Below are 14,608 nucleotides of genomic sequence, written 5' to 3' on the forward strand. Positions count from 1 at the left end.
TGTGGGATTCGACCCCGACTCATAGTTGGGTAAATTATATTGCATGCGACTGTGTCCATTTACTTTTTAGTAGTGGATTTGGACGTCATCAAACTGTCACTATAAAAGTGAATGTATTACAAAAGAAAAGGCTAGTCAAAAGAATTAAGAATTTGTTCAAGGAAAAAATAGGCTGCCAGGTTGCGCTAAAAAGAATTTGATTCACCCTTTTGCCTATAGAAAGGGACCTAAACTAGTTTGGGTTCCTAAGACTAACCCCTGATTTCCTTTTCCGGGTCCAAGTGAAGGGGAGCAGTCAAATATGGTACATGGATAGTGGCTGTTCAAAGCATATGATCGGAAGCAAGAACCGATTCCTTTCACTTGAGGACCTCAAAGGAGGTAATGTCTCCTTTGGAAATGGGAAGAAAGGTGAGATCATTGGGGTTGGAAAGGTAGGTAAGAGTGATTCTCACTCTATTGAGAATGTCTACTTGATAGATGGCTTAAGTACAGTCTAATCAGTGTATCACAATTATGTGATAGAGGTAACTTGGTAGCATTCACCTCTACCAAATGTTTTGTGATTAATCTTACCACTGACAAGATTGTTTTGCAGGGAAAAATAGTAAACAATACATACGTTGTAGATTTTTCCATACTTTCAGAAAATTAACTCACTTGCATAAGTGTGTTGGACAATGATCCCCTCCTTTGGCACAAGAGACTTGGACATGCAAGTCTGAGTCAACTCAACAAATTATTCTCCAAGGATCTGGTGATAGGGCTGCCTAACATCAAGTTCAAGGAAGACAAAGTTGTGAGGCTTGTGCAAGGGGGAAGCAGGTAAGATCCTCTTTTAAATGCAAGAAAGTGGTAAGCACCACCAAAACGATGGAACTGGTCCATATGGATCTCTGTGGTCCAATGAGAACATTGAGCAGAGGTGGTAAAAGATATGTGATGGTGCTTGTTGATGATTACTCTAGGTTTACTTGGATATTTTTTTAACATCTAAAGATGAAGCATTTGACATGTTTACTTCTTTTGTTAGAAAAACTCAGAAACAACTAGGTAATCAACTTGCATCAACTAGGTCTGATCATGGAACTGAATTTGAAAATGCTAAGTTTGCTGAATTTTTGCATGCTACATCATAAATAGTTGTATGACTAGACCTCTTGCTAAGAAGATTCCCTATGAGTCACTTAAAGGGAGAAAGCTAAATATATCCCATCTTAGGGCATTTACATGCAAGTGCTTTGTGCTCAATAATGGCAAATACTCCCTAGGTAAGTATGATCCCAGAAGTGATGAGGGAGTATTCTTGGGATATTCTTCACATAGTAAAGCTTATAAGATATACAGTAAAAGAACTATGTGTGTAAAAAAAAATTGTATATGTTATTTTTTTTAAAACTAACATTCTTTCTAAGAGGCAGGAACAAGATAATGAAGAGAATGGGCTGATAAGAAATTCAAATGGTGATACCACAGTCCAGCCTAAAGATGCATCACAGGAAGGAACAGATGATGGAACAGGTCCTTCCACCCAGGGCAACATGACAGGGGAAAATGACTAGAGAGGAACTAATCCTCAAACCTCGAGGGAACCTGTCCATGAACCTATTCCTCAGTAACAAAACCAGGAAGGAAAATCCAAAGAGTCCCACTTGACTGCTGTCAAGAAAATATTAAGATTCTTGAAAGGCAACACTGACCTTTGTCTTAGGTATCCAAAAGGTAGAAATTTTAACCTAGTGGGATATGCTGACGCTGATTATGCAGGGTTCCTTGTGGATAGGAAGAGCACCTCAGGTATGGCACACTTCCTTGGTTCATGTCTTGTGTCATGGGCTACCAAAAGGCAAAATTCAATGGCCTTATCTACTGGTGAAGCGGAGTATATTGTTGCTGCTTCATGTTGTGCTCAATTGCTGTGGATCAAACAACCATTATTGAACTTTGGAATTGAATTTGGTTGCATCCCTATTTTTTGTGATAACACTAGTTCTATTAGTATGACAAAGAACCCGGTTCATCATAAGAGAACTAAGCACATAGATGTTAGGCACCATTTTTTAGGGACAACTATGAGAAAGGCTTGATCACTGTGGAGTTTTGTGCTACTGACAAGCAAATTGCTGACATCTTCACAAAAGCCTTAAGTAGAGATCACTTTGAGAGGAACAGGTTGGAATTAGGGATGATTAGGATCACCTAAAAGGACCAGTTCAAGGTTAAACCAAATTTGGTTAGAAAGCCTATAAATTGTGTATAATTAGATTAAATCTTGCTCAGTCTCATACTTTCCATAGTATACTCTTGTGCCACGTGTTAAAATGACTCATTAATCTCTAGTGAGATTTTCTCTATTTTGGTAAAGTTAGACTCATACAAGAGAATGATCAGTGAAGAACCTGGTTCATCAAGATAACACGGTATGTTTTCTACACTCTGCATAATTTGAAATAACCATATTTGGATCATGAGCAGAGTCCTACCATATACCAAACTCCTTTTGGACTTATCCGTTTCAAGTGAACCAGTCCCGTTCAAAAGATTTCCAACCGAATGGAAGTACCTAGATTCTAGGGATACACTCCAACGTCTCTTCAAAACTGAATTTCAGTTTGATTAAACTTCTAAGAGTCTGAAAAGCTGTAGTTACCCCATCAATTATTCCCCTGTATATTGATTAACTTTAGTGTATTCCTTACTTCATCTCTCTCAAGTCTTCAAAAAAAACTCTCATTCTTCTTTCACCTTCCAAACACAATCCAATTCTCTTCTCTTCCATACCCTAGCCCAGATATGTCAAACACCTCTGAAAATCCTTCATCACCACCATAGGAAACCACTTCCACACCTTCTACACTGCTTCAACCACACCAATCTCTAAGAAAAGTAGAGTAAAGATGATGGCTCGTAAGATTGTCGCTGAAGAAGAGTAGATCAAGAAAATAAACAAGCAATTGAAAGCAGGTAGGGAAGAAGAATCCTAGAAATCTGAAGATTCATTTAAGTCTGCTACTAAGGGGGAAGAAAGTAGGTCTTCCGAAACTGAACAGGTATCTTCTGATTCTAAAGTTACTCTTGAGACAATTTCTGAAGTTGCTACAAATTTGGAGAATAGATTTGTACTGGTAGGATCTATAGCAGGTGTTGAGAATACAGAATCTGGAGAAGTTAGTGGTAAAAATAAAAAGGGAAACGAAAAAGAGAGCAAGGGTGCTAGGAGTACCGTTAGGGGAAAGGGTACAAGAGTGGTTGATTCTTCACCCACTCCTGTTGTTCTAACAAAAGAAACTGGTGCAATGGTTGTTTGGGGAGAGGAATTTACTGAAATAGAAGAGAGTGTGAGCAAAACAGAGGGAAATGGGTCTGGTGAAGCTGCTGAGGGGTTGGTGCAACTTGGGAAAAATATAGATGAACCTGTTCCATCTGAACAGGAAACCCTCGCGGACCTACATATAGGGTTATCAATGGCACCGAAACTCATGCCATTCCCTATGGTTTCATTCTCACAATTGTGCTTGCACATTTCAAGGTACCTATGAAGAAGTGGGAGGTTAGTACAAGCAAGGATCATTTTGGGGTTAATAGTCTGCTTGCTTGCGATTATGAAGTCAATGTCATTCCCGATGAACCTGGTTCATCTAAAAGGACACCTATCAATAGCAAGGTCAGAGTTCTATTACAGGATAGGAGGCAAAGGATGCTGAGATAGCAAGGCTGAAGACACGATTGTTTGAGGTAGAATCTGAGAGAGATGTTCTCAGAACTGAACTTGCAAGGGAAAAGGAGAAGAATGATGGAATTCTTCAAGACATGCTGAAACTTCTCCAAGCAAATAACCCATCCCCTACCTCTTCCAAGCCTTAAATCCTAGCCTAGTGTAGATCAACCAGTGACCCAATTCGGGACTTTTTGTTTCTTTTTCTCATGTTTTCAGTATTTTTATTTCTTCTTATGCTTTGTGGTAGAGTCTTATCAATCTTCAATGAAATTCATTGTCTTTTGCTCTAACTGTTTGTTTATATTTCTTTGATGGTTAAAATTTTTAGCTTGATCTATGATGATTAATTCATGATTGCATTTGAAGTAGCCCTAGTGGCCATGAGTAAGTTTTAAAATCTGGTTATCTCACATTTCTATGCAACTTTTCGATGATGCCAAAAGGGGGAAAAAGGTTGTGCTTTAAACAAGTGATGTTTACACTTTGAACAGTGATGTTTATAACCTAATGTACCTGGTCCTTAATGATAAGTGATAAAAAGGAAAAATGTTTCTAACATTGTGTTGATGTTGAGCTAAGTTCTGGCAGGGCCTAAGCGTATGAAAAGCACAGAGTTTGTCATCATCAAAAAGGGGGAATTTGTTGGCTCAAGAAAAGGTTTGTTTTGAAGACTGACAAAGGAACTTAGACATGAACCAGGTCCATCCCTCATGTTCACAGAAATGGGCAGATACAAGCATGTGGATGCACGTGAAGGAGATAAGCTTAACTTGGTGTATTTAATATCTCCCGATCGAAAAGGTTACATAATTGATAAGGAGAAGGACTCCTTAATCAAAGAGAACACTATACAAGATAGGGAAAGAGTTAGAAGTTGAAATCAACTTGAACTCTTCCACCAAGGAAGAGTTGCATCAGAACTCTTGTTATTTCTTCATCTACTAACTCTATAAATTGCAGGATGTTCTCACATTAAAGTGTTGCACAACAACGCAGAAGTTAAACGTGAATTGAGACAAAAATAGCAAGGCTTTTTGCAAGCAGTTCATGTGTGATTCAAGTGTGCAAACCTGAAGCTACATGAATCAGATTGAAGAACCAGCTCCATAAAGAGTTTTATGTGTCTTTCTTTATTTCTAGTTCAATTATAGTAGGTGTTATCATATTGTACCTTTCAGCTTTATCTAGAAGCAATTGTAATAGGTATTTTGAGTATTCAAGTTAGAGTTAACTTGAAGTTGTCGCAGCAGTTAGAGGCTGGTTGCCAGTACGGGATTAGAGTTAATCCTTAGGTTTACAAAGAGTTTTGTAAATGCTGTTTTGGCTCAGTGATTTTAGTAGAAGTTTGGGAAAATCCTACTGAGTAGTAGGTCATGGTTTTTTCACCTTTTGAGCCAGGTGTTTTCCACGTAAAAATCTCTGTGTTCTTTATTTTTGTATTTATTATTCCGCAAACAGCAGTAGTTGGAACACCTAGAAGAACCAGGTCCTTCTATAGTTCAGATAAGAGAAAATTGGGTACCACACGTCACCCCCCCCCCCTCTTGTGTGGTATTGACGTTTAGAACATCACAAACGACCCCCTACACCCTATCATTCCTCACAACACGCCGCCTCTGAATCCCCCTCCTCTGTCAAATTCTCTCTACACCACCCTCAAACCCTAACGGCTGCCACCCTAAACTGCCTTATTCATGGCCTTCCAAGGTCATCGGAGATTTGTATCAGCCTTCCAAGGCTTCTACGTGTTCGTTTCTGTGGTCTCATGACCAGATCATGAGGGGGGCTTGGTCCAGACTTTGCTCGATGACTGTTCTCCAGTCGTCTCTGATCTTTTTCCGGCCAGCCATGGCCATTCGAGTCAGACCTTTGACTCTCCTGCTTAGATCAATGGCTTTTAAGGCCTTTCTCGTCACTTGGGGTTCTTCTGAAACCCTAATCTCTAAGGTCCTTTCGATTTCTTTCAGATCTGCTTCAGATCTATGTTTGCTTTGAACTTCTAAGCATTTTTCTCGAAGTTTCTTTTAAAACACTTCTTCCAAAACTCTTTATCTTTTCCGATTAGGGTTTTCTTGTTAAGTTATTTCAAGACTTTCTCTGATTTTTTACATGCTTTGCTATGTTTGCTCGTATTGTTCTCGTCGCTGAGTTTGCATGATAAAAGCCCTAATTTCTTCTGAGGTTTCTGAGTCCATTTGTTAGCATTTGTTTGATTTGCTTGCTTACCATCTCTAGACTCGATTGGTGTTGAAAACCCTAATTTTTGGGTTTATTCGAGTTCCTGAGACTATTTGTTTGTTTGATTTACTTGCTTATCATCTCTAGACTCGATTGGTGTTGAAAAACCCTAATTTCTTTTAGGTTCAGTCAAGTCTCTAAGTATTTGTAATCTGTTTGCTCATCATCTTTAAACTCGATTGGTTTCAAAACCCTAATTTCTTTGGGGTTTTCTGAAACTTCTTGTGCAATTCATCTGTTTGAAGTTGCTCGACTTGATTTGAAATTCCTTTGTTTCAGCATCTCTTTTCTTTATGTGATTCTGGGTTCTTACTATCTTTGAAACTCGACTATGTCTTCAGAAGGGTTTTCACTTGACCTTTTACATGCTTCTGATACTCTATCGTTTTCTCTACTACTAAGTCACTAAAGCTTGACCTACGTGACTATCATGCTTCGAGTGTTTGTTGTCTACTAACTTTGTGCTATTATCGCATGTTGTTTCCTTTTGCCAATAGTTTGGCCTCGCATGTCTAGTGTTTGTGCACTCTATTTATATGCTAAGTTTCCCTGTTTGATTGATCTTCAATTTTGTGACTGATTTCAAACTTTTTCTTTGTGAAAATCTAATTTTACTCGCCCGTTAAGGTTAATTGATTTCTTTCCTTGTTGCCTTACTGAATCCTTTCCAAAACAAGTATATTCCTGTACTTAGACTTAATCACTTACTGGATGGTTTTACTACTTCTTTTATAGCAATAATCAGTCTGCCTATGAATTGATTTCTTTCCTTATTTTGAATCTGTCGCTGCCCGTTAAGAAAGTGATCCCTTAATTAAAGGCAATCATGTGCGTAATTGATTCTGAATAGTGATTGTTTCCATGCTTATGTTAAGTCTTTACTTATTACCTTAGTTTCTACTCGTTTTCAAAACTATAAATACTCACCTTCTCTTCTTTCATAGACACGAACAAATTTTAAGTTCAGAACATACACTTACACTCAAAAACTCTCTCTTGCTTTACTGCTACTTGTGCTACTGTCTGTTTAGCCGGCTGAAAGCCAAGGCTAGACTATGGAGTTCTGCTTACTTTTCTTTACTCTACTTTGCTTCTCTGACTAGTATGCTCTAACCATTTTTTAGCATCAACAACAACATGTTTCTTTCATTCTCGTTTGTCTCTTGTTTTGTATTTAACTAAGTTCCATTGTTAAGCATGTTGTATTCTGTCTTTTCTGTTCTGAATTAATGTTTCTGTTACTTAATTATCATGGTTTGTGAACCTTAAATCCCCATACCTAATGTGTTTGGTATCTGTGGTTGGTTTGGGCATGGCAGCATTGAACATTGTTGTCCATGACCCAAACTTGATCCCCCCGGGATCATAACCTCCATGTTTTCTAGTTGTTGCGTGTTCTGGTTGGCTTATAGGCATGCCAGCATATTCTATTGCTACGCATGCCCAAAGCTGACCCTTGCCTAAGTGCATAGGCTCCTTGTAATGAATTCCCAACCCCTGACCCCCTTTGTATGAAGTTATCAACTCTGTATTTTACTAATTACTGTTTCCCTAATCACCTTTTACCCCTCTCCTTATCCCCTCTGTTTTAAGACTCCATTCCTGCACTTCTACTATCTTCTTAGACTTAAGTTCTGCCCCTCTTGTGTGAGCCTTGCCTTGGAACCCTTGAGCTCCCTCTGAACTTGGACACATAAGGGCTGGCCCTTCCACACTGCACTAATCTTTATCTGGTTCTATTGAACCTGGTTGTAAGCACTGCCCGGGATTCCTTGAGACCATTAGGGAACTCTGACACACCCAAGTCCGAGAAAGGCTTTGAAACAAGTGGTATTTGAGGCATTTTGTTCCATAACTCAAAGAGGAAGTCAGAATCAGGCTTCCTATGGTTGTAATTTCCCTTTTTATGTATTTTTCATGATGCAATTCAGCAACTGGTCTGTAATAATTTGTAATGAACATCTGGGGTTGGCTAGTGAAAAAGGGATGGGTAATTATGCATGCTCAAGGGTAGAAAACATGTTTATAGGATTTGTGTTTTGAATGATTCAATTATGCATTTAGAAGGCATGCCTATAGGAATGTTTTACATCCTGCATGTTCGATTCTGCATTTTAGATACCATGCCCATAGGGGTTCATTTAAAATTCTGCATGTTCAACTTCACACCTAGATAACCTTCCTATAGGATTTTATTCTGCACGTTTTTTTACCACATAGACATCATGCTCTAGGATCTAAATGGCTATAAATGAGTATCATGTTTATAAGGTTAAAATCAGTATAATACTAGATTTCATGTCTATAGGAATTAAAATCAGCAACACTAGATATCATGTCTATAAGAGTTAAAACCAGCAATAATGGATGGCATCATCTGCAGGATCTGAGACTAGTCTAACTTAAAATCAGTCTATCCCGAACCAGTTTTTATAATTTAATCCCCTATTTAACACGGTTTAGCAAGCATGCCTATAGGATTTCAAACCGCTCATTTTTAAGTTTGTCACTCCTTCGCCGCATTCTGAATCAGTAATAGAAACCATGTTCATAGGATTCTGTCCCAAACACTTAGGTAAACCTTAGGTAATAATAGTAAATAAAACTGAGCTCGTTTCTGATAATTAATATTTGCTACAACCAGCAGGCAAGCCTGATTCGGACTTCTTATCTGAGTTATGTAATAAATTGGTCTGCTTCAACAACTTAAGCTCCATTTTTGCATTAAATATTTTCAGACCCTACTTGTTGTTTGAGTCATGTTTGATTGCTTTGTTTGATGAGGTATATATGAGCCTTCAGTGTTTACGTGCTTCCCCTTTTAATGTACGGTCCTATTTGTTTTGTATGTCGCCTTAGATTTTTCACCTTTAAAACCCCGAGTCAGCCTAATATCCCTCCCTTTTAGGAATAGTAGTCCTAGGTGCCTCCGGGACTGATAGGAATGGGACGGGTAATAGCATGCAATAGTGGTCGAGACGAATCCGCGCTTTAGTACCTTAACAGGGTGGGAAGGGTAGATATGGATATGATGACCGGTGCGCTAATACCACGTGTAGCCCCTCTTTGAGGAGTGATTACCGGGTATTTGCATTGATGTGATCCATATTATAAATAAACCTAGGATTCCCCACTCTTTCTTTGCTTTTAAAGTACTATGACTTCTTTTCAAAAATTAGCCTTTTAATAATTGCTCTTTCACACCTTGTTTATTTTCAAGCATTTGTGTATTAAAATCCCCTCTTATTTGAGCCTTATCTGCTTACATGGTAATTGCACCAAATTCACAAAGAATTGTCTGGCCGGGAACCATACTAGTGGATCCTGAGGGGTGTCTAACACCTTCCCTTTGGGATAATTTCAAGCCCTTACCCAATCTCTGGTTATCAAAATGTAGTTGTAATCGAACCTTATAGGTTTCCTAATGCACCATAAATCATTAGGTGGCGACTCTTCAAAAATGCAAAACCCAGTTCCCAAAAGGAACGAGTTGTCCCATACCTAAATGTCATAAACCCGATTCTCCCGACGCGAGGAGGAAAAAAAGGGGGCGCGACAGGAACACAGAGATGAAACATCAAGCAAAGAAATTAGTCGAACAGTAAAGAAGAAAGGCCAAAGTTGAACCTTTAAGCATTTTAAAATATTTGCAGAAACTTAAAAGATGAAACCCTAGTTCTTAGGGAAAAATGAAATTGGTAGATAATAGCGGTAAACACGAAATAATCTTAAAGGAAAAAGATTAAATAAACTCCAGACACTTCAGATCTGAAGAGATCTAAACCTATTTGGCCAAAAATAGTTAGGTTTGTGCAAAAATAAACAATGGTGTAAAAATCGAGTTTTAGACCGGAGATTTGAAGTCACGAAAATGCAAAAATGATAATACTCACAAATAAATGGTGAATACAGACGGATTCATCAGAAGATTGAGGGATTTGAACCAAGCATGTTCAAATCCCCTTGAGATTCCATCAAACAACAAAGAAATCGAACAATCAGTAGAGATAAGAGGCCGGATAGGGCCTAAGATCGAAGAGAAACCCCATCAATTGAAGGGGGTTCAGGTGACGGCGGCTAGGGTTAGGGAGAGGTTGAGAGAGAAAAGAGGAAAAGGGGATTTAAGGACGGCGGAATTGGGAAAATGAATAGGGTTTGGGGGGTTATGAGTAATTAAAAATGGTAATAACATCCTAGACTGTTGATCTCTAAGTTCAACGGCCAGGATTTGATCTGAGGTTAGGCGTGTTTAAAGATTGGGTTATTGGGTATTTGATCAGGCTTATGATTTAATTGGGCTGGGGTAATAATTTGGGCTAGGTGCGAAATTAAGTCAAATTAAAAGAGACTATTTGTTAAATAACCAATTAATTTGATAAAATAATTTATAAAAATAGCTAATAAATGATAAAAATGCTATTGATGTTTACAAATGATTTAAAATAATTACATAGTATTATAAAAATATAAAAGGTCATTTTCGTGTAAAATAAAGTAAATATGCACATATGTGCTATTATTGCAAAGTTATTGCTATTATAGCCTACAGATGTAAATAGGGTTATGCATAAGATAATTAAAGCTTAATATAAATATAAATGATAAAAATTAAGAAATAAAATTGAGAAATAAAATTGTTATAAAACCCTTTGTGATGCAATTAGTAATTATTTATATGATAAAAATGCTAGGATAAATTAATTGAAAATCCTTTAAAATGCAAAAATTATGGAAAAATATTGATTGATGCACATGCATTCTTTTGAAGATATACATGCATTTTTGAAAATAATATAGGTAAAAATTGGATATCAACACCATCCACTGATGTAATAGCATGGACTCTGATATGAATCAATCTAACAACTTACCTACATCTTCTTTTTGTAACCCAGGGCAAAGCAGGCCCCAAGCTCCTTGTAATTCAATAAAATAAATAAAGAATAAAAGGAGTATATGTAAAGAAATAAAAAATAAAATCTCTTCTTAAATTGTCGTAGACTCAGTTCCATGCATAATATCATGAAAAATGGATACAAAATTTTGACTGCTACTTAGTATTGGCAATAGGTCTGAAAAAGTATCTAAAAATATCAAATTTAGATATTTGTACCCTGTCGAAGTAAGGAACCATGGAAATATGTTTGGAATAGATTCCATTTTGAGAGAGTTGAAAAAACACTATCTCGTTGAAAGGTTATATACATCTGCCCTTTCTCAACGCATTTCTTTAGACAAGACTCCGTTTTTTCCTCTTTTCGGATGATAAATCTTTCTCAGAACATGGAGTGTGAATCAAACACATGTTTGAATTGAAATTGAGATACTGATGCAAGTTCTTCCCTTCTGAATTAGATAGATTCATATCTGAAAGAGGTTGACAATAAGTTCTTTCAAAATTGACTATTTGCCCCTCTGTTAAAGGTGTTCCAGAAATGTCTGCGATCGAGTAAATAACTCTACGAACGAATGGATCGGCTCGACTTGGAAAATGGAAAGATTTGTACAAGTTATACGTTTCGTCACCACTTTGTGAAAAATCATTAGGTATGAATATGTTAGATACCTGTGACTCAATTGGTGAAATAGTATCTCAACCCCCCAAAAAGCATATTTTTTTTACCGACGCACAAAGAAAATATTTTGTTGCGAATGAACAAGATATTGAGGAATTGTCCATACGTAAAATAAGAATTATTGATACGGGCCTTGCTCTATTGTCAAAATAGCACGGTCTAGCCAGTTTTCGGACTGGTTATTCAAAATTAGCCAACGTTTGCCAAGTCATTGAAAAATAGCCACTATTTTGCTGCAACAGAGAAGTATACTGGAACTCTAGTATATGATGCTGGAGTATTTTTTCGTATTTTGAACAGTGTTTTCGTTCAGATTTATCTTTACATGAAAAGTGGTTAAATTTCGATGACTTTTGAAACTGTGGCTATTTTTGAATGATCACTCGTAAATATGACTATTTTTGAATTTTCTCCCTATTATTCTGGGGATCCCATTGGGCCTAGTCTATGGGCTTCCTTTATCATCCCCACTCCCCTAAAATATCACAGCAGTCTTTGATCTCTGCAATCACATACTTCTGAAATGTTAATGTTGAGACAATCCGTACGAGGAATACCAATCTCACTTCACAGAATCATACACTCTTCTTCACGTTCATTTTCAGCTAGAACAAAAGCCTCTGTTAACAATTACTACCTTCGTAAAAAAAGAAAATGTCCATTTTCACCTTACAAAACCAAGTGGCAAGAAACATTCTTTACTCATCAATTAGCCGTGCAAAAATTAGTAGAATCAACTCATAAATCCCCTAAAAAAACTAATCTTTTATCAGTTCTTATTGATTCTTTTGCTGCTTACAAATGTGAACCAACTCCAAATGCTTACTTTTTCATCCTCAGAACACTTACCAAGAACCCCTCCACATGGGATCAAATCCCTCAAGTTCTTGATCACATTCATAAAGTTGAAAACTTTGAGACACCTGAATACATATTCACTTATTTGATTAAGTTTTATGGGTATTCTAACATGACCCCTTTGGCAGTTGAGGTGTTTTTCACTATGCCAGCTTTTAAATGCAACCCAAGTGTGAAATCTTTGAATACTTTGATTTGGGTTCTTTGTAAGAATAAATATGATTTCAAAATGGTGCTTTTAGTTTTGGTTAAGAGTCAGTTTATGAATATTTGGGTTGAAGAATCAACATTCAAGATTTTGATTAGGGCACTCTGTAGAAATGGAAAAGGAAATAATGCTGTTGATTTGTTGAATTTAATGGTGGATAGTGGGTTTGATCTTGATAGAAAGATTTGTTCTTTGATATTATGTACCATGTGTGCGCAAAAGGAGTGTGAGGGGGTCGAGATTTTGGATGTTTTGGATAAAATGAGGGAATTAGGATACAGTCCAAAAAGGGTGGATTTATGCAATGTGATTAGGTTTTATGTGAAAAATCGAAAAGGGGTTGAAGCTTTGGAGGTGTTAAGTAAGTTGAAGATGAGTGGAATGGTGCCTGATATTGTATGTTACAATTTGGTTTTGAATGGATTGCTTTTGGAAGGGGAGTATGAAAGTGCAGATGAAGTGTTTGATGAAATGCTTGTACTAGGTCTAGTTCCTGATATTGTAACTTATAATGTGTATATTAATGGTTTGTGTAAGCAGAATAAAGTGGATGAGGCAGTAAGAATGCTTGGTTGTATGGAGGAACTGGGGTGTAAACCTGAAATGAACACTTATTATACTATATTGGAGGATTTGTGTAGGAGAGGAATGTTGTCCTCTGCAAAAGAAGTTTGTGGGAATATGAAACTAAAGGGTTTGCAACTGAATTCACTGATATATGACATTTTAGTTAACTGCATGATTAGAGAGGGTGAAGTTGAGGAAGCCTGTGATGTGCTAGGTGAAATGGTAGGCAGGGGCTTCGTTCCTCAGTCGATTACATTTGATGGATTAGTGCATCTTCTGTGCCAGAGGGGTCTGTTTTCTGAGGCGATGGAGTTGCTTAACGAAATGGTCGTCAAAAGCATCGTTCCTGGAATTAGATCATGGGAAGCATTAGTTCACTGTCTTTCACAAACACAAAATTTTGATGGGTTTATTCAAGTTTCTCAATCGGTCCTTTTTGGTGAGGAGGAATAGTGCATGAAAGCAGGGAGAACAAGTTTCGCAATTAGTGGAGTAAGCCCTTCCGACATGTCAAGTTTTATATGAACAAGGTTGAAGATGAAGCAACTACTTTCGAAGTAACTGAAAGGAAAGAAATGACTGAAGTGGGAGAGTCAAGAGTCTAAAGGAGAATTCCACTAAGTGAGGAACAAAGAAATGTAGAAATAGAAGTTGCTTCTGAGACAAAGGGGACTTAATAAAAACAAAAGGTGTCCATTGAACAAAGAAAATATATGGTAAGTGCCTAATAGAATTGATTAGATCATCTAGGAACGAATGCACACAGTATAGTTGGTTAAGAATCACCTGTCTGGGAAAAATCAGATGCAAGATAAGGCATGCTGTGACTGAAATGGTATGTGTACACGGTCGAAATCAGGTGTGTCCCATTTCGTGGGCTCGAGGGGTCGATTCGAGAGTAAGTTCAAAATGAACCGGGCTCGAGCCCAATGGCGGAGTACAAGACTCGAAAATCGAAGTGCTCGATGAACACTGAGGCCAAGCATGACTAACCTCGAGATAATACCGTTATGGTTTTATAACCGAAAAAGCGAGATTCCCGCTGTAGCCCTAAGATCACGACGTAAATTTCAGAACGGATTTTGTACTAGGCGGTTAGACAGCTGTCCAATAAGATTACCTACTACAAATGGAAATGTACCTTATTTAGGACTCCCCTATTTTATAAAGGGGAGCCCAATCATTTGTGACGCATCAATCATTGACAAGAGAATATACATACATCACTTTCTTGCTTACTGCTCATCTGAATCTCATTGTTATTATTTTATTGTTCTTATTCACCTACCTCGAGGTTGCCATAGCTCGAAGTCGAGACTTGCTTACATACTGGTTTGACTTGCCTTACTCTTTAATTTATACACTTGATTCCTTGTTTATCAGCTGGTATTCAATTAAATCACATATCTTTAAAACCACAATACAAGTTTAATTGTTACTCGA

At 37.5% G+C, this 14,608-nt stretch overlaps 1 protein-coding gene across 1 annotated transcript; it reads left to right on the forward strand.

The window, feature by feature from the left end:
* The first annotated feature begins 12,619 nt into the window (after nucleotides 1–12,619).
* On the forward strand, nucleotides 12,620–13,618 carry LOC109219433 (pentatricopeptide repeat-containing protein At2g38420, mitochondrial). Its single transcript, XM_019383894.1, has one exon. It carries the CDS (start codon nucleotides 12,620–12,622, stop codon nucleotides 13,616–13,618), a length of 999 nt encoding a protein of 332 aa, XP_019239439.1.
* The last annotated feature ends 990 nt before the right edge of the window (nucleotides 13,619–14,608 follow it).

The sequence above is a fragment of the Nicotiana attenuata genome, unplaced genomic scaffold (assembly GCF_001879085.1).
Source record: "Nicotiana attenuata strain UT unplaced genomic scaffold, NIATTr2, whole genome shotgun sequence".
Taxonomy (NCBI): Eukaryota; Viridiplantae; Streptophyta; class Magnoliopsida; order Solanales; family Solanaceae; genus Nicotiana; species Nicotiana attenuata.